Source organism: Haemaphysalis longicornis, unplaced genomic scaffold (genome assembly GCF_048455015.1).
Source record: "Haemaphysalis longicornis isolate Haplotype H1 unplaced genomic scaffold, Haemaphysalis longicornis Haplotype H1 scaffold_14, whole genome shotgun sequence".
Taxonomy (NCBI): Eukaryota; Metazoa; Arthropoda; class Arachnida; order Ixodida; family Ixodidae; genus Haemaphysalis; species Haemaphysalis longicornis.
In genome coordinates, this window is record NW_027526245.1 from 755,796 (window position 1) to 781,355 (window position 25,560).

The following is a 25,560-nucleotide window of genomic DNA, read 5'->3' on the forward strand; positions in this document are numbered from 1 at the left end:
TCCCTGCGAAATTTTGTAGAGCACTTCTGAAATCGGAATATAGATGGGATGGGTTACGGGAAGCTTTTCTCGCTTTCCCGGCACTGTGAGAGAGGGCTGTGCGGATGGTGGTGGCCTCTGCTCGGATCGCTCTCTCTCCTCAAATAGAAACGGCACGAAAAGCACGTAGGTGCCTATATTTTGCGGTGTCTATGTGAATGGTGACTGTAGATGGGGAGAATAGGCGTAAGTGAGCCGAGAACCAGGTACTTCATTGGGCTGTGTGCTGTGCAGGAGGCATTGGACGGCAAAAACTGAATATTTGCAGATTTTGTGGGGGTATAAGGACAGATGGTGAAGTTTAGAGGTTTTGAGTTTATGTGTGAGGGTCTAAAATGTGGGGTTTTTATATAGACGAGCGAATTTCCCAAGGTGGTGGGATTTCGCTCACACGTCTCAACCAATGACATACTGTGGTGACTGGCGTCCCACGAGTGGGGAAAAACCCGGACGACGGCGCAGAGCAGGTTCCACGAGAAGGTCCGGAGACGTGGCGGTACACTTTATCGGTGCCGCCTTTTAAGACACAGAGGCCCCAGGTCGGAACGCTGATGCCCGCGCTCATGCCTGGCCACTCTAGGTCTCGCCCCGAACCTCGGCCCGGATCACGCCTCGGGATCTCGCCAGCGGGAACAGGCACCCCTCGTTGCAGCAGAGGAGTCCCGGAACAGCTCCCGGGACGATTCTCGGAGCACGGAGCACGAGAGGGGAGTGTGCCGGCAGCGAGCAGCGACGAGACAGCGCTAAAGGAACGGGTGGAAGGATTCCTCTCGGGAGGCGGTTCGAGGGCAGGCCAGGAGCGTTCGCGCGCCGTGCTCCGAGAATCGTCCCGGGAGCTGTTCCGGGACTCCTCTGCTGCAACGAGGGGTGCCTGTTCCCGCTGGCGAGATCCCGAGGCGTGATCCGGGCCGAGGTTCGGGGCGAGACCTAGAGTGGCCAGGCACGAGCGCGGGCCGGGCATCAGCGTTCCGACCTGGGGCCTCTGAGTCTTAAAAGGCGGCACCGAGAAAGTGTACCGCCACGTCTCCCGACCACGGGCACCGTACACGGGGAGCGCTCAACACGTACTACCGACGTCATTCCGCCCAGCGTCGAATAGACTAGAAGTGTGCGTATCGCCCCCTTTTTTTTCCCTTCCGAGCGAACTTTGGTTCGGACTTCAGTGTTATAGCCATTCCTCCGTAGGCGCGTGTGCTGCTTTTTGTTGCCAATCAGGTCGCCAGTTCTTTTCCCCAGTGTTTGTGTGTCCTCAGAAGAATATATGTTTTTTTATTTGTTCTCGACCCACGGCGTCACTTGTCGTTGATCCTCCTCCGCGAGCCACACGCCCGCCTGCTTAACACGCGGCCTCACACATACACTTTCAAATTTATAAACTTCCAAAAATACCCCCAGAACGAGACAAGTCAGCTATCGTTGCCATAGATCTAACGAAAGCTTGCCATTAAATATCACACTCAGCCATTATGTCCTCAATCATTTTTGTCAGAAAGGATAGCCAAACGTGCACTAGTCCAGAGACTATCCGCAACCATGCATCTTCCCAACTAAGGCACATCCACGCTTTTCTGTTTCTCCCGCAATGCTTAACATAGCACGGGTCCCCTTTGCTACTGCACTCGTCAACATCCCCTCAATGCTCAGTAACCTCTGTCCTGAGGACGCAATAGTCCTTGTAATTCGCGGTAGTGAGGCCTACAATAAATCGTCTTTTCAAATCGGTACGGACATCATGTACAACTTCGCCTACTGGGAAGGTCTATCATGCGCCCCTGAAAAGTCCCACAATCTCCTCCGAAGTCCACGCCGCCGACCCAACTCTTGGGGTCCCCTCATACAAATTAAAAAGAATGAGCAGCCAGTAATACCTATTTCGACTCTCACCATTCTTGGACTGGCCTTAGAGCATAGTGAAGGCGACTCTTCCGTGATACAATCACTCGACATACCGCACAAATAGATGGACTCATCCGCCGCAGTTCAATCTTCGCTCAAAGTACATTCAAAAAATACACATTCCAAGTCATTTTAATTCTCTTCTCCTCACACCTCACGTACTCCTTACCTCACTAATCGCCCTCAAAAGTGGTACTCGGCAAATTGGAAACCTTACATTGCTAGGTATACTGCTTCCAACCAAGACCTCTACAGGCCGCTTTCTCCCAACTGTCACCTTTTCAGAAACGTAACACTGCGATCGTTATTTGGTTCTCTAGAATGTTTAATGACCAGCTAGGCAGGTCTTATTCTGCAATAGTTTGTATTCAGCCTCCCCCAATTTCCGTATACGCGTGGAAATTTCAACAGATTAATAGTGACCGGGGTGCTTTTAATGGTCCTTTATGAGCCTGCAAGCACCAAAGGAAGTCCCTCGATGTAGATAGACAGTAGTGAGGGTGCATGATTGAGTGTCATTTATAGTCGTAGCACAAGGTTACTCTTCGGTGCGATAAGGTGTTTTGGCATCCGCTGCAGCAGGCACGTCCTTGAAGACACATGAACATCCCTCTGACAATGTTGAGGCTTACCGAAAGGAATATGTAATAATTTTTTATGCGTAAGTGATTCGCAAACCAATATAGGGGTATCACAATTACTGAGAATGGGTGCGAATATGCAAGTTCACCACAGCTGACAAGTTCCCAGCGCAAGCCACGGGCACCCAATTTAAAAATTATGCATTCCTCGGAAGGCTGGTCTCGTGCACAAGGAGGAGTGTATGCGTGAGTAGTGATTGTTGAGCCATACTGCCCTAACGCTGTGCCACGGAGGTGGCCAGGAGGTTCCATAAAAAAAAAATCCGCGACCTCGGGGGGAATGATCAAGAGGAGCTCTTAGCACGTAGAAGCACCCTGATAGACGTGAAGAGCATGAGTATTCAAGCAGGCTCGCAATGTCTGCATTGCTACTCCTTCATGGGATGGAAGTTGATTTGGATGCATAGGTATAACTAAGGTACAACTCCTATAGGCCGTAAAAACATCTAACAAGGCAAAAAAACTGTAAAAAAACTAGAAGCTAAACGCATTAGTATTTAATCCTAGGACCAACCTCAAGGCTACTTTTCAAGCAAGGCTTCCACACTTATGGACTTCCGGAACCTCTGAAAAATGCGCTAGTATTAGCAATTTATTTATTTAGGTGGAAATCGAAATAGTCGCAACAAGCGTAAACCTACATCGCAATAAATTTTGTTACAGGTTGTTTAAAGTGTAATAGCTACGCGGGTAAACTAAGTGCTGCACAAAAATAGTATTTAATGCAGAACCAACACGGCTTTCGAAAAAAAATCTCGACGCTATCTGGATATCTTATATTTCAAAGGGGTTTGGGACGGTTCAAAGCGATATTTTACGACAACCGGTCGAGAGGTTCGGCTTGATGGACCAGTGGCTGCAGTACTCTAAAAGTGGGCTTTGTTGGTGACGGTAAAGGGTTTTTATTTAAGTGGCTATTTCTAGCCTGAGAACAACGTGTCCAGGAACGCCACACAGCTCCTTTCTTAGAGCTGTGATTTTTAAGATATATATTACAGTGGTAAGCAACTGCCTTTCTAAAGGAAGGTACGTTATCTACACGGATGACAAAACGCTTCTTTTCACCATCCTGCATAATATAACAGATTGTAAAGGAAGAACGTTTTAGCATCAGCGAGTAGTTCACGACAAATGAACTCACCGTAAGCACCTACAAAACCTTTTTATCACTGCAAGTTTTGTGAAATATCTATTGGGCAGTTCTGGGTCAATTATACCAACAATAAGAAGTTCCATGTTCTTTGACTGACTGATTTATTAACGTCTAGCTAAAACTGTAATATGTCGAGAGTTAGAATTCCGGGAGTACATTTTTATTATGGCGTAGAAACCCACTGATGTAAGTATTTTAGGCAATACCCCTTAACAGATAACACTGAAAATTGTGTTTTCGCAACCTCTGATAATCTAGCTCACTTGATCAGATGTGTGGGTGCGTTTCTCTGGTATATAGAGGTCATAAGAATATCTAAAATCTAGTTTCAAATTTTGCCACAACCAACACTAAGTTTGTGTATTTGTAATTTGAAAAACATCGTGAGGTTTTTACTGTTTTTTTACGCATATTTCAGGTATTTATATGGCCAATTGGTTTTTCACACAACATTTCGTGTACAACAAAGAACATTTATGAATTCCGATCTCCAATTCTGCAAAAAGTGGGAGAATAATTTTGCAAAAATATACCCCTTACGAAAAAAAAGCTTTACCGGTGGTCTCTGCGCGCAGACAAAGTACCGGCTAGAGAGTCAAGTTTCAGTAGTACATTCAAACTAGAATTTAAAACCTTACAGCGCTGATAGAGAGAAAAGCACAGGACCTGAATAATTCCCGGCAATCTTTATAACTCACCCGCATTTATTTATTGAACGGGCTGTGTTAATATACGAAACCCATACCACAATCCCTTATTTACTTCCCAGCACTTTTTTATAACAGCCACACTGTAAAAAAATAGGATTTGGGGTAGATTACCTACGTTTTTCTGGGTTTCTATATAACTATTGAGCACACGTCAATATTCATTCAGTTCTAGCTTACTAGCGCACCCTAGGAAAATGACCAAAACTAAATTTTGTGATTGTCTCCTCATAAAATTTTATATGGACAATCCAAATGTTTAATATACACCTCTGTGAGTTAAAATATAGCTAAATTTTTCATCGTTTGAATTGCGGTCGCCATGGGTTAAAACTTTGTGTTACCCCAAGCCTCCCGGGGGCGCCTATATTACACATACCCAGCTTTCTTGTTCAAAATTCCGACCTCTCAGGAACCTAGAAAAATCACTTCACGAAAGTGATATTTAGCCTGAAGCAAGAAGCAAGGTGAAGATGAAAACGCTAAAAGCGTTTTTAGGGATTTTAAATGTTTTTTGTGTAGTTCGCTGTCATATCTTGCTCCTCATGCATTTCTATGGGATAGTTTTTATGGCTCAGGAACTTAGTCGCGCGACATCCGAGGCTTGAAGGTGTGCACAAAGCAGGTTTTCACCCACACTATTAGCCACGCAAAAACATTTACATTTCGCTACATAGCTACAAAGTAACCAGTGTTAAAAGGACTGCCATTAGTCGGAAATCGGCGCATGTACGATAAAACAGCAACATACACTTATTAATAACACCAAGAGGGAAACCCTTCCCATTCGTAAGCAGTCGTTCGACCAAACCATATTCGTAGAATATTTTCAGGATAGTTCCTATGAAACACGAGTTGCTGCCGTCAGCCTCTGCCCCGCCAGTAAGATTCAGCATATGAATATCTTGTGGCCACGCGGTCGTCACCCACTGCAGAAGCTGGGTTCTTATCTAGAGTAAGAGCAATGATTATCTGACTAGAGAAAACGCATACGGTGTGTGTAGCCACCTGTGCTAACGAATGGGTGAGCATGCAAACCAAGCCGCCTTGTTCTTCGCAGTGTTCATGAATGCGACATAGTGACACCACGATCAACACTTAACAAGCAACGAAAAAAATTAAACGTGCTTCAGAGTGGCGTTTCTCGTTTTGAGCTATTCGCTAAATAAGGCCATCAGCGCCGCATTACATTCTTACCGGCCGAAGAGAACAGAAGACAGTAGAATCATGTACAGCCACTTTTCAAGAAGACAAAACGCGGTGTATCTCATAATTTGACTTCCATTAAAAAAACTACTGGCGGTTCCCTGATTGCTACGTTCTGGATTACCGCCAGTGGTAGCTTACACTACAGTGCGCCGTGGGATCCGTGTGCAAAGTCGCAAACTCTGGTACATTGTCTGCGTGACGGCGGGTAAGTAGCCGCGCCAGCATTGGCACCCCACACTGTGCCCTCAAGCTGAGAGCATGCAGGTACTTCATAATTTGTGTTGTAACCCCGGCAACAGCTACAACACGACATAGTACTCTGGCAGGTAATCGTGACTTCAAACGTTGTTCGAAAAAAACGACGTAGGAGGTCTAGCAGGAACACCAATCATAATGTGTGAGCGCCAAATTTCTTCCCTAACGTGCCCGCCTTCGCTTTTTAACAGCAGAACTGCCTAAGCTTTCTTCCGTCAGTGCGGATAATTAACAGAAATGTGTGCTCCACGTAGTTGAGAGGGGAAAATGATGGGCAAAGAAGTGTAAGGGGAAGTTTCAGGTAGTCAAGGAGCCCACGAGCAGGAGTTGGGAAGGTGCGCCTCAAAAAAATAGGCTTCCAAGGATCAGAAGTGAACTTGCGTCCATTTCGTTTTAAAATCGAAGTTCACCCTATTTCGCTATCCTCGACCTAGGGACACATGGCATTTACTTTCCGTGCGTAGCTCGGGCGTTCGCTTTTAATTTTGGGTAGGTTAAAGTGGACGTAGCTTTTGTACTATGACGGTTTGGATTTTGAAGTTTGGTAAGGTGATTTATAGATTTTTATTAAACCCATTTTGCTGGGGCGCAACCTTCGCTTTTTAACCACCTTGTTTTAAGAAATGGGCAAACTTTAAGAGCGGGGCAAACACCAGCTCCACAGTTTCCTCATTCTTCGCGTCTCACTTGCGAAAGTAGCCGAAATTTTGCAGTGCCACCTGCAACACCAGTAAAAAATCTACGAGTTTAGCAATGAGTTCCGAGAATGTTCCAAATGACCCGCATGATTTGTCTGCACAACCGATGCGAAACACAGCGGTTGTATTCCCGGTAGTTTCACAACAAGCATATCACCTTCCACTGAAGATTGTGTCTTCTGCGAACTTTCGGAATCTGAATAGGCATAGGCGACTTAATACTTTCTTTACAAATACTAACAAAAATCTCTCAGTAATGTTCTTCGGCCTCCAGGCCTCAATTCTGGTCCAAACTGCGTTACAAGACCGGCAGTGGCAAGAGTTAAGTGCGCTGTTATTACAAGCCCCGCTAAAGAAAGAGGCAGCTCCTGAGGCAGAAGTAGACACCGTTTGAATACAGCGTTGTGCTTATGAGCTAAACTGTAGTTTGCTACTCCTGTAGGTTATCCTGCTAAGTGATCGTGGGTGGAGAGGGCTTTGCGCCATATTCAGCTTTATCGAGCGTAGACTTCTAGTCTGAATATACAGAAATAGTGGTGTAACGGTAACACTGTTTTTCACTACAACGATTTAATTATTCCTCCGAGTTTTATTTCAACCAAGAAGTCAATTTCGAGAAAAAAAAATTGCAGGTGGAAAGATAACAAAAGTGTTCGTGCATAAGACTGCAATAGAAAAAGGGGAACTCATGTGAGATAGTTTGTGGGCCTTTCGAAGGCTACACAAAGTAACCGAACTGTGCTCGGTCACATTTCCACAATAAGCAGAAGAATGAATGTATAAAACCTTCCGAACGTTGTATGCGTTTTACGTAGAGCAAAGAGCTTTAAGGTTTTTTTTATTCTGTAATTTACGCTGAGCATAGTTGCTATGAACACTACATGACCAAGTCACACCTGTTTAGAGGGTTTTCTATCGTGAATCTCTACATCTGCTATTGCAACAATATACCATCAAAGGTGAGAGTGAGCGCTCGACCTACAAAATATTTCTTATAAGAAGCATATATCCGTACCTCCTCGAGTAGCGTCTCTACAAGGTCATAGTGGCCGCTGACAGCTGCGAAATGTAAAGCAGCATATCCTTGATCCTCTTGCTTCAAGTTGATCAGGTCGTTTTTTCGTGCGAGGATCTTCTCCGCCACTCTGCAGATATTTGTAGTAAAAATAAAACCATAAAAGATGCATTCTTACGAGAACTCCCTAGTCCTTATGTAGGAGCAAGTAAGAAGACACGACACCGTACAACTGCAAAGAAGCAGCTCTCCGGTTGTAGAAAACATGTACAGCGGTCCCACTTTTCCCTACTGAGTGCACTGGAAATCGTAAATCGTTTCGACGCTTCCATGTTGGTCTTACTTAGTCCAGTGTTGTAATAGGTTTGGTCGTTGTTTCTCGAAAAACTGATACGTGATTTCTGCAAATTTTTTTTTGTGACTGACGCTCGTGAGGTGTTTAATCATGAAAGAACATTCAAATGTATTCTATATAGAGTGTATCCCAGAAGACGCCAGTGTCATGGCCAAGGCAGTCCGGATAATGGGAGGTTACCACTAACAGCCGGCGCTGCTTCCCAGCATGCCGGCGGCAGTAGCCTCAATATATTCTACTCACATTGCAATCATATTGGTTGATAGTAGACGATGGTAATATAATGTTATTGCATGCTCCCGCTTTTCGTCATGAAATTTTTGAAACATGGAAAACACTTCCTTGCGAGTGACGCATCGTACAATACATGCTCATAATAACGCTTTGAACATTTCCTGTCCGCAGTCCCACGTAACGACCTTCCAGATGGCAAACGCATTCATTATTTTGTTTGCGCATACTAAGAACGTGCGCTTTAGGACTAAATGGGGTTCCTAAAGCTTGGGAAGAAGGTAGGCAGAATAGCGCGCAGAACAGAGTGAATCCATGAAAAAACAAGAATAAAGCTGCTTCCTTACACGAGGCGATTCCTTGCCCTCAACTCAACATACTTGAGAAATGATCGCGCAGCTTTCTGGGTAAATTCCCTGAGACTGGGAGAAAAAGGCTGAGTGGCAATCTCACGGATAAGGGCGACGCAGGATGACAATCTCTCAAACACAATGGTCTCAGGTAATGCAGATGAGAAAAAGGAGAAGACTTCTGAATGGTGGAGCTAAATATAATCTAGTTTCTCAAGTATAAAATCCTTGCAGGCATGCACAGATGCGGTGAATTACACCTACTGCATGTCCAAAGAAGGGCGGTAGAAGTGCCTTATAATTCCGCGGGTCTCGTGTGGTATGTACGTTTACAGCAATTCTAGGTCCTTTAGCAGCTTATGATGCTGTTTCCGGCACCGAATAAAGCCACAGTAAAAAGTGCAGACAACGTCAGCTGCCGAGGGGGCAAAATAAGTCGTACCGGCTCCCGCCGCTAAGAGGGCGGAAATGACGATCGACCGGAGGACTCTAAAGTTCTGGCGGCTGGCGGGCAAAGTCCATGGTTTATATCTTGGCGGTGAGGGAGAAACCGAGTAATTTCAGCGAAAGATTCTTACATAGGTGCACGAGCCAGGGGAAAGCGGCGGTTTATGTAGGATCGTTCATTCATGCGCACGGAAACGCGTTATGGTACAGTTAACACGTAGATTGTTGACACCGCCGTGTATAATGGGTTTGCGTGAATGCCATTAAAGTCGAGGGGTTTCGTCAGGCTCAAACTTGACTTCGAGAAAGAGAGCAAAAACAGATAATGAAGACGTGGGGCAGTCGCAGGTGGTTAGATAGATGATTTACATTGTAGTAAACTTTATCATATTGGTCTAATAATTATGAATAGTAACACCCTGGTACATCTTTACTCTCCACACGGCAGCTCGGTAGAGGTAGGTGCAAAGTGAAGCACAAATAAAGATTTGCGGATAATGCTGATTGACCAGACAATAATTTCTCAGCTAATGAGCTATTTATGCTCAGACATGATCTCATAAAAAGGATCGAGGGGCAAAGGGTGCCTAGTAGAGGCTGAATATCTCTTTGGAGCCCAGTAGAGGGAAAGAAATGATATGAGAAAAGAATGTGTTTTGTATTTACGTTCTTTAGTCCACGCAAGTCAAATATTGGAGATAGTACAGCGTCGTTCACCAGAAGATTCCTCCGTCGGTAGACACCCAAAAATAGGAACTTTCGTCCTCGTAAAATGTTGAATAAAATTTCTAGAGGTATGACAAATGTATCAAATTTCTGCAGCACGCAGATACGACGACCCCTACGTTTCACTCCGATCATTATATTTTTTGTTAAAACAGTTTGCCCTCCTTACTTAGAAAGAATGGTTTCCATGCAATTCATAACTTTAAAGAAGCCACAAGTTGTGTTTCCGAGGCTGCAATGTGCATAGGAATCAGCCTTGGTAAATATAACATGCGTGAATTCCGACAAAATTTATTAAAAGGTGCACCTTAGTCAGCAAATGCAATGCTGAGACCTACTAGGGAGTCAGTTATGAAAATCAGATCTCACTACAGGTGGTTGCATGGCTATTGTAGAGCACTAAAATACAAGACCTCTGCATTTTAAGGCAACACTATTCCTACTGTAAGACCACTACTGCCGCTAGATAGTTGCTGCTGATATAATGTGAATATGGTAACAACAGTGCCCACAAACGTTGCGTTGTAGGCGCAATTTTATTACCGTCTACAGCTCTTGAAACAAGTCGTAGCAGAAATTGTACAACAAATTTTCGACTGGCATTTGAGAAGAAAAAACGGTTGGCGAGATAACGTAGCCAAATGTAGAAAGGTGTTTTGCCAGGGATTTTTTATAAACTTCAATGACCGATCACGTTTGCAGGAAAGGAAAAAAACGTGTTTTAGACGCCGTGAATATGTGTCAAAAAATATGAATGAACGTATTGCATCAAGGGGCGAAACATGTTTTAAATCTTCTGGTGGCGCCAACGTTTTCAGGTTTGATTGTTAGACAGCGCATTTTAGTTATCACGCTACGCTTCTTACAGCTGAGCTTCCACCGTTTTGTCTGGAGGCAAGGTGTGCGTAGACTAACAGGCAGGCATTGATTGTAAGTATTTTGATAAGTGTTACCGGTGCCTATGCTTGTATTGACGCAATGAAATTTATTGCTTCATATTTTCTACATATCTGCTGGAACATTTATGTTTAGCGAAGTTGCCTTCGGTGCACTTTAACGTACGCGCGTTATAAAGCGACAACCTTTCACGTCGACACATCGTTTTTTGTAGCTTATTCTATTACACCGCCCAACTTGGCGTCAGAACAATTTTGCTTATCGCGTGCCATAAACCTTCCGCCAAATCGTTTTTTGGAACATCTAGTACAAGCGTGTACCTTTACCTCAAGGTAAATGACTGAGTGAGCAGCCTTAGCATGTTGAACCCCACACTGATGAAAACAACGGAATTTAGTCTCGACAGTAAATGCTGAGATGAGCCTTAGGTCATCGCAAAGAAAGCGTCCGCACTCTTCGGCGAGTTTGCAATGTCATTGTAGGGATTCGTGTTGCCAAATAATTTTGGTCATTTGATGCCGCACAAATATAATCAGCCATATATTCAAATAAGATGTACTCTCGAAAAATGATTTTTTGTGCGCATAAAAGTGTTTGTATAGTACAAGTTTGTATGGACAGCAAACCCCTAATGCTCTGTTCTACGGCCGGATTTATTATGCTTTACGCTGTGCTTTTCATGCCCTAGGCAGTATTTTCAATTTTGTTTGCTTTTTTGGAAGTGTTACCTGACTTTCTTTTATCTGTCTGAGCAAATTGTGTATTGCACAGATGTGATCATTGCAGTTTCGGCAACGTACGAAGTAAAGTTTGTACGTGCCTTCGGTTTGTCCGTGCGGGGTTTTCAATCTGCGTTGTTTGAAACTATTCCTTAAGCCCTCTCTTCCCAATTGTACCACAGCTAATGATAGAAAAAGTTTCATTTCATTTTAAAAGTGGCTAAAATTTCCGGATTGCATTTTAATAGAGCGCCTAGGTTAATCGAATACATAATGGACATAAATTGCGCTTTTCGAATTCACCAGCTTACGTTTTCGATCTCATCTACGCGAATATATTGAATTCGAAGATGACATTCACATCAAAACTGTGTCTGCGATTTTTCCTGGGTCATACATTTGTTCTGTCAAATTCCAGAAAGCACCACCTTTGTCAATGTACAATGTAGGTTTTTGGCAGTCATAAAGACTACAGGGGTGGTAAGCGGATAATCTTAAGGTTAATTTGTATGGGCACGAGTAGTGGCAACACACGTCCGCTGATACATGAATTCACGCTCCTGGTTTCGCTAGGCAGCGGGACGTTTTCCAAAATATAGCTGTTGATAACAAGCCACCTCCTTGAGCATTCACTTTTTCCACTGACCAAGACTAAGCTTCATTTACCACTTCTTAGTGCAAAGATGTTTGCTCCCACGAGTGGCCATTGAGTATAATTGCTTTGACTTGCAAGCCAGCCAGTGAATGATATTACATATGCTAGACGACGCATAGCAGTACCTGTAAGAATTTATATCCCGCCCAATAAGTGCATTGCGGTGATAAATGGCCGCGTCATCCTGCAATATTATATGGACTACATTACTCAGTCATCACAGGCTCCCAACGTCACCAAAATTTTATGACTAAGAAAACTCAACAGTGAAAACTAACACAGTAATAAACGATTTGTCGTGCGCAGTTTCGAAACATCAAATTCCTCTTTAGGGTAGAAAACACACACCTTCATTTTTTTTCTTGTTAAACTGGTCAATAACATAAACCTGTTTCAAAACGAGTCCTTGGGGGCTGCCTAAACGCAGCCACAATCAATTGGGGCACGGGAATTTTGCGGTTTTACTGCAAATATAAAAACTAAGTTCCATACGTTTCACACTTTGCTCGAAGTTATTACCCAGAAAGGACGGTTAGGTTGTGTGCTGAGAGGCTGTTCAAATGCTAAGTCAACGCTATTCGGGATTTTTTCTGCTCGAGTGTGCTTACAGATTGTGCAAAACGATGGCCGGTGCAGCATTCTTTGTAAATCAAAAACGACGTCATGAATAGAATTTTTATGGGATTGGAGGCAATTGCCGTTCCCTGCTTACCTTCTCGTACACGTTCTTTCCGTGCACAACGTACAAAGCAATTCCATTTTTACCTGAGGTAAACAGTAAACTGAACGTATTGGACGAGAGTACCATTCGCGACATAACATATCGTTAAAAAAATTAAACGCAAACCATGAACATATTTTCCCTCGTAGCCTTTTCCTACTTCCGCAAGACTGCAAAACAAAAAAAAACTGTAATTAATTCGCATTCAGGCAAGTTCACTTACGGACGTTCGAACATCGTACTTCACTGTAGTCTACTGCAAAATGCCGTAGGGTGAATTACCGTGCCAAACACCGTTGTTTATTATATAAAGACACCAGTGCACTACAGAGCTGTTCTACGTGTTTCTTTTAGGTATGGACCAATTTAGCGACCAGGCTTTTTGACGTAGCGCGTCTGGCGTCCAAGTTCTAGCCGCTGCAGTCACGCAGGACTAAGCACCGAGGTAGGACCTTCGAAAATATCATTGTTTTCCCTGGTCGGAAACGAAGCTGGTTCTCCCAGAGTACGGAGTCGAAGTCAAAGCTGTTGCGCTACGCAGGTATACAATACTTATATGGAAAGTGTTGGGAGTGATCTTTGGACTGTGCAGTTGCAGGGAGGCTGCCGCTGCTGGACCGCAAATAAGCACAAAATATAAAATAAAGTAAAATCTCGTTTTAAGAGAATAATTGCTCCAAAATAATAAAAACAAAATCCAGACCCTCTGTGTAGGCGTCTTCAGGGGCTGCGGCACCTTCTCTTGCCTGCATTCGGTATCAGCGCGAAGCTCATACTGAAACTACCTCCGAGAGGGCGCCAAAGCCCCTTTGGCAAATCATTCTTCCGCATTTGACAACTTTCAGTTTGAGTGGAAGTTCTTTAACTTTTTTTCCGCCATAACTTTAACATTACCGCCATGACTTGTAAGAGGGTTGAGGGTTAGGCGAGTTGGTAATGATGCATCTCGAAAAACAAACTGCGCGCAAATTAACGGGTACAAGAAACACCAACACGGCACAAGCGCAGACTCGCAACTAGTTTATTATTGCACAATTCAAAGCTTTAAATGCCCAAGCGCCCAATCGCCATGCCTCCAATGCGTCACAGTTCTCGGTGTACTCAGCCGAAAATACAAAAAGACCGTAAAAACAAAACCACCAAAGGAACTTTGAGGCGCACGAATGGCGAAAAATCAGCAACGATAACTGCATCATACATGGATTAAGACCCCCCACCCACCCCCAACACGCATGCCCAGAAGAGGCACCGAAACAGCGCTCAATGTGCATCTGCATATGCGACTTCTCGATTAAGCAGGGCGATAGAGGGATGACTGAAGAAAGCGGAAGCAGCTTTTATGACGTGGCTGTCTTGCACATGACTTGCACATGACAGACAAGAATTGTTTTCATGACTCATTTTTCGCCAATTGAACACACTAGTATATTTTGCATCTCCTGCATCACCTCCACCAGCGGCAACTTTTATCATTTCCACATGAGTATCAGTAGAGCGCTGGCCGCTTACTTTATGCACTTAGACAGAGACATTGTCCAAACTCACAGCTCATGGATGGCACCGCCAGGACGTTTTCCTTATAATCGGCATCAAAGAAAGGGAAGCTCGAGCAGAAGGGATTGAAGTGTAATCATCTAAATCTATGGATCAGGCAGTTCACCTACAGCCAATATTCGCTATACTTGCATGCAATCAAATCGAAGTGGCACTACAAATTGGAATCGCAGTCGCTGCACACAAGCATAAACCCGGCGCCAGCATGTACGCCTTATAGGTGTTCTGCAGTATCTGGCCGCCTTTTTTTTGTAGAAGGCGGGCAGCATCCTGTATGCCAAAGTTACCTTTTCTTAACTACTATTGGAGTTATAGTACAAGGCTTGAAGCTAAAAGCTAAATATCTCCTTTAACATATTTAAACTTGCTTTTATTTTGATATCTTGGACGGTAAATACACGGTTAAGAGTTTCCGTAAATCTACTGTCATTTATCGATGTACAGCGTCGTTAATGCTTCACTTTTGCGCAAGGCCATTACACTTTCGATTAACAGGCATGTACTAATTCAACATTACCAACCAGTATGCGCCATGGCAATATCACTATACATATATAGGGCCATCTAAGCCTTGTGGGTAAGTTGGCGTAAATCTTTAGGAAGTAATATGGTGACCATCGGGGGTATAAATTGAAGCATTACCTCAGAACGAGGAACCACGCTCGCACTGGTCGACCGTCGCAGTGGACCCGATTTTCTAGTATACGGCGATTGTGCCTACTACAGACATGGACAAAAAATTTCACACCACCCCAATTGTTGATAATCTCGAAAAGTAGATCAAGCTCTCAAAATACTTCAGCGAATTTTAATACACACACCCACACTTTTCATGCTATTTCACCTTATATTATTTTGTTTGCTCATTTTGTCACATGCCTGGCACTTTTTACAACTGGTATGGGTGGTGTTAAAGATCCCGAACTAACCTACCTACTTTTAGGTTCAGTCGATGGCTTTTCCGAAAAGTCTAGCGTATATTGTCACGAAGACAAGGACGATGCAGTTGCCTTGAATGAGAAACACGTTTATTGGAGTGAAGTTGTGCTCCCCTAACAACTCAAAAGAATACAGAGGCGGCGAAGCAGCGGTCAACAAAGTGACTTGCACAGGCGAGTGTCCTCGAATCGAATGCCCCGGCGTCCGCACTGCAGGCTTTTTATCTTTTGGCGCGCGTGGTTCTCGAAACGTCGATTCGCATCGAGGAGAACATAGTAGATCCGAGAAGATTATTCTGGGCTGTTCACGTTAGATTGGAATGCTCTCCCGATCACAACAGATAACACATGCGGCACAGAAAGAAAAAATGAAACACGCGCTTCCCTTGGCGCAGAGATAACACAGACCGGCACAGCCGGGCGGTAAAATCAAAACACAAATAAACAAACCCAATGTATGGTTCGCGGCAATATCACAGAAACGCTTTTTAGGATTGTAAGGACGGCAAATCACAGCCTGATTACCTGCAAAACCACTGCCTCCTTGGAGCGTTGCAATAATATCAAACCATGACAACCGATTTATCTTGTTTTTCTCCTCAGAAATGGAGTAAATATGTTTGAAGTCAAACCAGAGTAACATTGTTACTTTTGTGTGATCAATACCGCAAATAATAAAAGCCGGTTGTATACTTACACGGCGTTCCCTTTCAAAGCTGCTGTATGAAGAGCATTGAGTCCATATTGGTCTGAGAGAAGGAAGTCAACTTCTGGGAGGTTAACTAGTTCGCCAACAATCTCTGGCTTCGTTGTGGCCACGGCAACATGCAGAGCGGTGTTGCCCATGTCATCCTGGAGAAAAGGAAGCGTAAGGTTGAAATTTTTTTCGATCAAAGTACTATTCGGTGATGGAGTATGGACAGAATAAATACAATATCGACGACTACTACTGGCAGCCGCAAATTGTGATGACAATTCGAGGATGTAAATGCGCGTATCAGCAGCATAGAACCAAGCACATGTAACGAGAAAAAGAACAGATTCGCTTATATCTCTGACCGAACATTGATAAACAGTGGTATCTCGTTAAACCGTACCCGCGTAAGCCGTAGTTTCTTTTTGTACGTCCTAAGCCGTATACCAGGCGCTTTTAACCTAATGCTTTCGGATAAACCGTGGTGCCGGTCAGTAAGTATTATCTTCGCGTCCCCGTCACGTACGGAGTAACGATTTGGCACATAGCAGTAAAACTTCGTTATAACACAGCTGGGTGTATTGGGTTATTTGATTGCAATGAAGTACACCTTGAAAGTCTCGAAGATGCACATGAATATACGTCTTAATTTTAAGGAAGCTAAAATTTCCGCACAATGGTTCTCACGAACCTTTTTTTGCAGAACGATCGATCGTTTACAGACGAAATTGGTTCACTTGAGATTAATGTTTCATTGCGCGTGACAGTTCACCTCCAATCACGAATGCGGTACGTGAAAACTCGCGCTAGCTAGGGGCCACACACTCCAACGTGCTAAATTGGCTGCAGGCACCTGGACGCACGGGGGAAGCTGTGCGTATTCCGGCTCCAAGATGTGCGCCTCAATGTTCCTCCAGGCACTCTGCCGAGACGTGGCAGGCCTGCAGCGCACTTTCTTTGGCCCTCACAAAGACACCGAGGAGGGTCTAGAAATCGAGACTGCAGCTGAAAAAGCCGTTCTTTGTCTGAACACGCTGCACAATTCTAACAAACATTGTTTTTCTGCTTGGTGGGCCACCAGGTCCTGTGCTGTCGAATAATCATAGGTGAGCCATTTAGAGTGAATAAAGTAACAATTCGTTGCAGTTTTTCTGGAATGTTGTTCTTGTTTTCGCAAGATGCAGTAAGTTTTGGTGGTGAGTACATGCTCTCCTGCGTGTAAATTGTAGGTAGAAATTGACATTGGCTTTGACGAAGTATTGATTACAACCAAGCAAATACGACTCCCCCTTCAACATTGCTATAGCGAGGTTCTGATGTATATCCTGACGAGGCAAATAAGAAGTATTTATTATATTTGAATAAGCAATATATTTGCAAAGAATAACAACTGAAACTAACAGTCTGAAGCCGTGGAGCCGAGGCGCATACTCACAGATGAATCGTACGAACGATTTAGCACCAGGTAATCCAGTAATTGCAATGCCAAATGGTCCAAGAGTTCTGTAACACGACCTCCTCCCACGAATGTGCGCACCGTTGCGGTGCACACATAAAATGAGGCTCAGGGAGCATGTGGGGCCGTTAGTAATACAATTTCAGGCAGCCGACGTGGACAAGCTGAGCTACTGGGTATAGTTATCACACCGGGAGTGACGGGAACAATTTCTTAGGTGGCATGTGTTACCATACCCTTGATGCAGCGTGAGCGGGCGGCGGGGCTGCGGCGAACACGCCTGGCCACGTTGAGGTGATGGCAAGCGACCGCAGCAGTTGCGTCGTTTGTCACGGCTGCGAAGGCCTACTGAAGACCCGGCTGAAATCAGCGAGGACTTTCGTCGAAGTAGCTGTTGTCGGGTAACCGTTCACGAGAGAAGGACCAGCTGCTATGGCAGTAACAGGCGAAGTGACGAACGCGATTGCAGTTAAACCAGATGGGATGGTTACCTGCTGTGATCTAGCCTCCAGGACGGCGCCTTCAATGCCGCGGTGTAACACCGTAGCCCGGCGTGACGTCGGTGCGGTAGGAAGGGCAAAGAACTGTTTGCTGTGATCATGGTATCCAAAGGAACAAACCTAGTGAAGGCCAAGGGTGGCAATCTCGTCTCGGACAACGGCCTGAATGAGGAAAATCGTGGATCGTTTCCGTCATGCATGTATTGAGAAGGAGCGACTGGGGTCATTGCATCGATCTTATGGTACACTTTTTGCGTCAAGCTCTTATTCTCAGCCGCCGCGTCGGTCCCCAGCGGTGTGCGGGGTGGCAGAGTCCCATCTAAGCAGGGCAAGATTGCTGCTGATTGAGCCAGTCGAGTGAACTGGTAGGCAATGTGGCTACATTTGGCCTCCTGTTAGCGTGATCATTCCTCAAGAATAGACTAAACGGTGATGCAATAATTTGAAATCAGCACATAGAAAGCCTCCTCTACATTGCCTTTGAGTACGTGGTTCGTCTAGTCGGCTTCCAATATTTGTGAGCCAAAATATCTCGTATGTACGTGATTCGGTGGAGGACTGAGGGCGTGAAGGGAGCTCTTGCCTTACGGCGAGCCGGAATTATACGGATCCACAAAATATTTCGCGCACTTTTTTTTCCACACATCGCAGCTATATAAACTATGTTATTTTGTATCATACCATAATTAATTCGTTCATTTAAGTACATAAATCACATTATCCACCATGATAGTGGTATCCCATGGTATGGGAGCTTGCACGTTCAAACGTCCGCATCTATTCTTCCGTGTTGGTGCCATCCGCACCGGTACACAACGCTAGGTTTTGTGGGTGGGAGATGATCATGACCGTCGAGGCAGGTGTGCTCTCTCTGGCAGGAGGCACTGTTCGTCGACAAATGTGTCATCCATTCGGAAGCTTCATGGAGTGGTCTAGCTGCGCTTTAGAGAGGCACAGGGAGGCGCAACAGCAACGCTCACCAAAAGTATGTTATGACGCACCTGCTAATCATTTGCTGTCTAAGTGTCTAAGTGTACAAGAAATTCATTTACAAAAAATATATATATTGTAAGGCGGGTTTATTACCTTGACAGCGGAATGAAGGAGGGCACTCAGAAGTGGCAAACGGATTGGTGGCCCAGCCGGCAGAATGTTTCGAGCACTCCACGAGCTTCATGCCGATGACGATGCCGCTGCGGTGGCTCACCCTGTTGCCTCGTCGCCATCTGTACAATCCGGGTGGTCAATCCCCTTAAGCGGGCATACGCCAATCACAAGGAAAATGCTGACTGTTGTTGTAGCCGCGTAGCAAATCAGTTGTTCGTTAGTGCTCGCATGGTGCCTGCGCGCCACTTGCTCGTCTTTCGCACTGCAATTACCCCCACAAGGAAGGGAGCCACCCTGGCGACTTAAGGGCACGTCATGACGGAAGGGTCGTAGTACGGCTTGAGGCTATGCACGTGTACCGTTTCGAGTCCGTGGCAGAGCAGGTCCGGCGACGGGGTGAGCGGCTCCACAACGTAATTAACGAAGGAGCTTCGTTAGTGTACGCGGTACGGTCCATGGAACTTGGAAAGGAGCTCGCTAGAAAGTCCAGGTGCAGTGAAGGGTACCCAAAGCCATACGAGAGAGTCGGGAGGGAAAGTAACTTGCGGGTTGTCACCGTCACGGCGATGTTTTTGGTGGAATTGGTCTTCAGAGGTAAAACTGCGAGTAAGCTGACAACACTCCTCAGCGTGGCTGCAGAGTTGAGAAACAGGCGTGTATTCGGAAGCTTCGGGTCGGTAGGGTACAATGCTGTCGAGAGGGCAGGATGCTTCACGGCCATAGAGGAGGAAGTACGGCGAGAACCCTGTAGTAGTCTGCGTCGCGGTGTTATACGCGTATGTCACGAAGGGGAGAATCGCATCCCAATCGGAGTGGTCAGCAGACACGCACTTGGCGAGCATATCACCAAGGGTGCGGTTAAATCTCTCCATCAACCGATTAGTCTGGGGATGGTAGGCTGTAGTGCTGCTGTGGGTGACGTTGCATTCTTTGAGGAGAGCCTCGACCACTTCTGACAAAAAGACACCGCCCCGGTCACTGAGAAGTTCCCGTGGTGCGCCAAGACGCAGGATGAAATGGTGCAAAATGAAGGTTACAACTTCCCGTGCTGTGGCAGCCGGTAGCGCGGCGGTCTCACCGTATCGCGTAAGGTAATTGACGGCGACAATAACCCAATGGTTGCCGGCAGCAGTCAGGGGCAGAGGGCCGTATAAGCCTATTCCGACCCGGTCGAAAGGGCGCGCGGGGCAGGGCAAAGGCTGTAACGGCGTGGTTGGTGACTGCGGCGGAGACTTGTGGCGTTGGCATTCTCGGCATAATTTGGTGAACTTTGTTACAAAGGAATACATTCCTCGCTGAAAGTAGTGCAGCCGCAACCGCTGGTACGTCTAAAGACTCCTACGTGGGCGAATTGCGCGTGCGTGTGAAAATTAGCACATATTGGAGAGCGCAGGTGACGAGGGATCACCAACAACCACTTGCGGCCTTCGGGGAGGTAATTCCTGCGATACAGAAGGCCGTCAAGAATTGGAAAAATGCACGCCCTGACGTCGCAGTGCCCGCGAGGCCGTACGTTTCGTAGGGTTCGAAATCAGGTCAAAAATGGAAGATATATTAATAATAATAACAATCTTTATTTCATGTTCCAAGTAGTGCATGAGGGGGCAAAAGAAAAAGCTGCTCTTGGCAGCTTGGCCAGCTCCCGCCCCCTGTTTGCAAGGACAGCATACAGCAACACAGCATACAGCAACGCAGCATACAGCAACACATGTTTCACGGGTAACACTCGGTGAAGGGGTTATAAATGCTACAAGATACCCGGCCGGAAACCCCTCCAAGCAATAGCACAATTATATAAGGGTCCTTGCGTTGCTGCCCTGCCATGTCCTCAAGTGGTTCAGATGCCTGTGTGCAATCAATGGCTGTAATCTCGGGCGCATTAATGGATAAATGTGAACGAGATAAAGCATCCGGGTCGCTGTGCTTGCGTCCAGACCGATATATCACTCTGATGTCATACTCCTGAAGGCGAAAGGACTAGCGTGCCAGGCGACTGGAGGGATCCTTCAGTGACGATAGCCAACAAAAGGCATGGTGGTCTGTGACCACATCGAAAGTTCGACCGTAGAGGTAAGGTCTCAACTTTGAAATAGCCCACACGATGGCCCAACACTATTTCTCTGTGACAGAGTAATTAGATTCCGCCTTTGTAAGAGTGCGGCTCGCGTATGCGACGACGTACTCGTCGAATCCCGCCTTCCTTTGGGCAAGCACTGCTCCGAGACCTAAACCGCTTGGGTCGGTATGGAGCTCGGTGGGCGCAGAAGGGTCAAAATGACGCAAAATGGGATATGAAGTCAGTAAGCGGCGCAGGGTTACAAAGGCTTCATCGCAAGCAGGGGACCAGGTGAACAAGTCGTAACTTCCGCAGAGCAACTTCGTCAGAGGCGCAATGACGGACGCAAAGTTGGGCACGAATCTTCGGAATTAAGAACAGAGTCCGTCGAAACTGCGCAGGGCTTTCACGGTAGTCGGTTTCGGGAAGTCGGCAACAGCTTGGAGGTTAGCAGGGTCGGGAAGAACGCCGTCCTTTGAAACAACATGGCACAAAATCGTCAGTTTGCGCACAGCAAAATCACACTTTTTAAAATTCAGCTGCAGCCCAGCGTCGATAAGGCACTGCAGGATTTGTTAAAGACGACAAAGATGGGTGTCAAAATCAGGCGCAAATACAACGATGTCATCTAAGTAGCATAAACAGGTTTTCCACGTGAGGAAACGCAAAATGTCGTCCATCCTGCTCTCAAGAGTGACAGGCGCATTACATAACCCGAACGGCATCACGTTGAATTCGTATAACCCGTCGGGAGTAACGAACGCTGTCTTAGGCCGATCTTCGTCTGCCATCGGCACCTGCCAGTAACCCGAGCGGAGGTCTAAGGAAGAGAAGAATTCGGCGCCTTGCAGATAATCTAATGCGTCGTCGATGCGGGGCAACAGGTAAACATGTCTCCAGGTGATCCTGTTCAGTCGTCGATAATCGACACAAAAACAAACAGACCCATCGTTCTTGCCAACAAGAACGACCGGTGAAGCCCACGGGCTGTTAGACGGCCTAATGACACCACGCTGAAGCATTTCATTAACGTGCGTTTCGATCACGGAACGCTCTTTGGCTGATACGTGGTATGGTCGCTGCCTCAAAGGTGGATGAGAGACAGTGTCAATGCGATGTGTGACTGTCTGCGTGCGGCCCAGGGAAGTGCGCTGGTAGTCGAAGGTGGATCGGAAACGGTGAAGAAGAGTGAGCAGCTGGTTTCGCTGGACAGGGTCGAGGTTGCCGTCTACGGAGGGAACGAAAGCGGCCGAATCAGATGCACGGGGAAGAGGCGGGCTTAGTGAGCTGAGCGACAGAGCGTGCGACGCATCCCAGAAGTCGTTTATTTGGCGAGTGTCAATAGCATTGACGCGTCCAAGGGACTCGCCACGATGCACGGTTAAGGGTGAAGAGGAGGTATTGCAGATGGAGATCATGCTAGCGCCATTTTCGATTTCAAGAATGGCGTAGGGGAGAGGGGCGCCCTGTCGGCGCATGAACAGATTAGACGGGGTAACCACAACAGTTGCGGCAGACACCATACCACAGATTACTGGTACGATAACCGCAGAGCCTGGAGGGATTGTGGAGCCTTCGGAGGCGCACAGCTTAAAAGTGTGGTTACCTTGTTCAATGCAGTACCACACATCAGAAATAAGGCGACCTCGGCGCGGGCACAGTCAATAACAGCGTGGTGACGCTACAGGAAGTCCCACCCCAAGATGATGTCATGGGAGCATGAGAAAAAAACGGCGAACTCGATTATATACATCGCGTTTTGTACAAAGACACGGCTTGTGCAAACGGCTCAAGGCTCGACGTTATGCGCCGTAGCTGTGCGGAGACGGAAACCGGATATTGGGGTCGTCACTTTTCGTAAGTTGCGGAAAAGTGTGGCGCCTATAACGGAAATGGCTGCTCCCGTGTCTACAAGGGCGTATGTGGCGATTCCATTAATAACGACTTCAATCGCATTCGTCACAAACAGGCCAGGGCTTTGGTATTTCGACGGCGCCGCAGCTCTTGCTTCCGGAACTGCGGCGATCAGTTTTCCTACTGGCCAGTCGGACGACGGCGCAGCGGCGAAATCGAATGACGACGTGGGGAGAACGACCGACGGGTATCGGGAGCTTCGCGAGGGGGTGAGCGATAGGGCGGCTCAACAGGGGCATTTTTGGACGAACGCGGAGAAGTGTACACGTCAGCAGCAAAAACTGGTCTTCGGTAAGCGTCTCCGGGAGGCGTAACTCGACATCGGCAATAACGCGCTACGTGACCAGGAAATCCACAGAAATAGCGTATCGGCCGGTTATCGGGTGTGCGCTATGGGTTGCTGTGGATCGGAGCCGGAGGTGGTGATAAAGCCGGAGGAAGGTAAGGTGGTGGCTGCGGGTGGCGTAAAGGCAGGTAAGTGGTACGCGGAGCTTGCCGTGCCGCAACTTCAGGGTATAGCGGCGCCGCTACAGTCAACGGTTGCGGAGCAGCTGGCGTAGTCGGTAGAACTTCAGCGACTTCTTCCCTAATAATTCCACGAAGTGGCGACGACAAGGAAGGATCTGGTACCGGCGACGATGGCAGGGATGTACAAGGCAGGAGAGAGATCTGCCGCGCCACCTCTTCACGAACAAGCTCCTTCATGTGGTTCAGTAGCGGCGGATTTTCACCAACTGCCAGCTCACAGAGCGGCTCCTCACGCTCCAAAGGGCGGCGACTAGTGAGGCGACGCTGCCTGCGCGACTCGTCCTAACTTTGCAACAAGCTGATGACGTCTCGGACGCTCTAAGAATTTTTCGCCAGCAGCATCTCGAACGCGTCCTCATCTATTCCCTTGAGTATATGCTTGATTGTGTCTTCCTCAGGCATGGAAGGGTCCACGCACCTGCAAAGGTCGACCACAGCCTCGATGTAGCTGGTAAAGTTCTCGCCGGCCTCTTGAGATCGCTCTCTCAAAAGCTGATCCGCGCGAAGCTTGCGAACCGCTGGCCAGTTAAATACCGCTGAAAAGTTTGTTTTCAATGCGTCCCAGCTTGCGCGATCAGCTGGGTGGTTGAAAAAACATTTTTCGGCAAGTCCCCTCAAGGAGAAACTGGCGTAATGCAGCTTCATGACATCGTCCCAATTATTGTGCGCGCTTACCCTCTCATAAGACGAGAGCCATTCTTCGACGTCCTGGTCGTCTGCGCCAGTGAACATCGCCGCCTCACGCTCACGGATCACCCGGAGCAGATGAGAGCCGACGGCAAAGGCGACGTCGTGTTTCGGGGGTTAGTATTCATGGCTGACTCAGCGGCAGAGGGGTAGAGGGCAGGGTGCGACTCCGGAGCTCCAGGCTTGCGGGCACACTTGCGGGGTGAAGCTGAGGAGCAAGACGAGGACAGAATCCGCACACTCCACCAAAATGTAAGGCGGGTTTATTGCCTTGACAGCGGAAGGACGGAGGGGCACTCACAAGTGGCAAACGGATCGGTGGCCCAGCCGGCACTATGTCTTGAGCACTCCACGAGCTTCATGCCGATGACGATGCCGCTGCGGTGGCTCACCCTGTTGCCTCGTCGCCATCTGTACAATCCGGGTAGTCAATCCCCTTGAGCGGGCATACCCCAATCACAAAGACATTGCGGACTGTTCTTTTGGCCGCGTAGCAAATCAGTTGTTCGTTAGTGCTCGCATGGTGGCTGCGCGCCACTTGCTGGTCTTTCGCACTACAATATATATATATATATATATATATATATATATATATATATATATATATATATATATATATATATATATATATATATATATATATATATATATATATATATATATATATATATCGAATCAGAATAGGAAATGAGGGGCTCATTGAAAATAAGACAGAAATAAGGGTTGGCAGTCAAGAAAACATCGGAAAACAAAGGGGAGGATATGGTAGGTCATTGAAACAACTTAAAAATTTCGAAAGAAAGAAAGTGAAGAAAAAATTCCCGCCAGGTGGGATCCGAACCCACGACCTCGACAACACCGGTCTGGTGCGATAACCACTACGCTACCGGCGGGGATATTTTTCCCCTTCACTTTCTGGGGTATTTATGTCAATGTAATTTTTTTCCTCTCCTTGGGGGCGGTAGCCAGCGCCACTCCGACTTCTCGGGATGAAGGGGACCTTCTTTTTAACCCCCGGGCCGTGATTCGAGTGTCTACGGCATGTCGAGAGTGGTCGACGAGTGTTCAACCCTTTAATCTCCCTGTGGCACCAAGACTGCCAGAACAGAGGCCCTCGCTATGCATGTAGCGAATCAGAATAGGAAATGAGGGGCGCGTTGAAAATAAGACAGAAATAGGGGTTGGCAGTCAAGAAAACCTCGGAAAACGAAGGGGAAGATATGGTAGGTCATTGAAACAAATTAAGAATTTCGAAAGAAAGAAAGTGAAGAAAAAATTCCCGCCAGGTGGGATCCGAACCCACGACTTCGACAACACCGGTCTGGTGCGATAACCACTACGCTACCGGCGGGGATATTTTTCCCCTTCACTTTCTGGGGTATTTATGTCAATGTAATTTTTTTCCTCTCCTT

At 46.6% G+C, this 25,560-nt stretch overlaps 1 protein-coding gene and 1 long non-coding RNA gene across 4 annotated transcripts in view; both read right to left on the minus strand.

Annotated features, from left to right (window-relative positions):
- Positions 1-25,560, minus strand: part of LOC144165139 (uncharacterized) — a 249,251-nt gene that overhangs the window by 45,672 nt on the left and 178,019 nt on the right. For all 3 annotated transcript variants that reach the window (XM_077695243.1, XM_077695241.1, XM_077695242.1), the window contains 2 exons: positions 15,904-16,058; positions 7,614-7,743 (listed from right to left, as the gene is read on the minus strand). In XM_077695243.1, the coding sequence (XP_077551369.1) occupies positions 7,614-7,743; positions 15,904-16,058 (285 nt within the window). The remainder of the gene's footprint in view (positions 1-7,613; positions 7,744-15,903; positions 16,059-25,560) is intronic.
- On the minus strand, positions 23,960-24,555 carry LOC144164941 (uncharacterized). The gene is made up of 2 exons (XR_013321258.1): positions 24,450-24,555; positions 23,960-24,356 (listed from the first exon to the last, which is right to left on the minus strand). It is a non-coding gene; the product is annotated as an uncharacterized LOC144164941 (long non-coding RNA).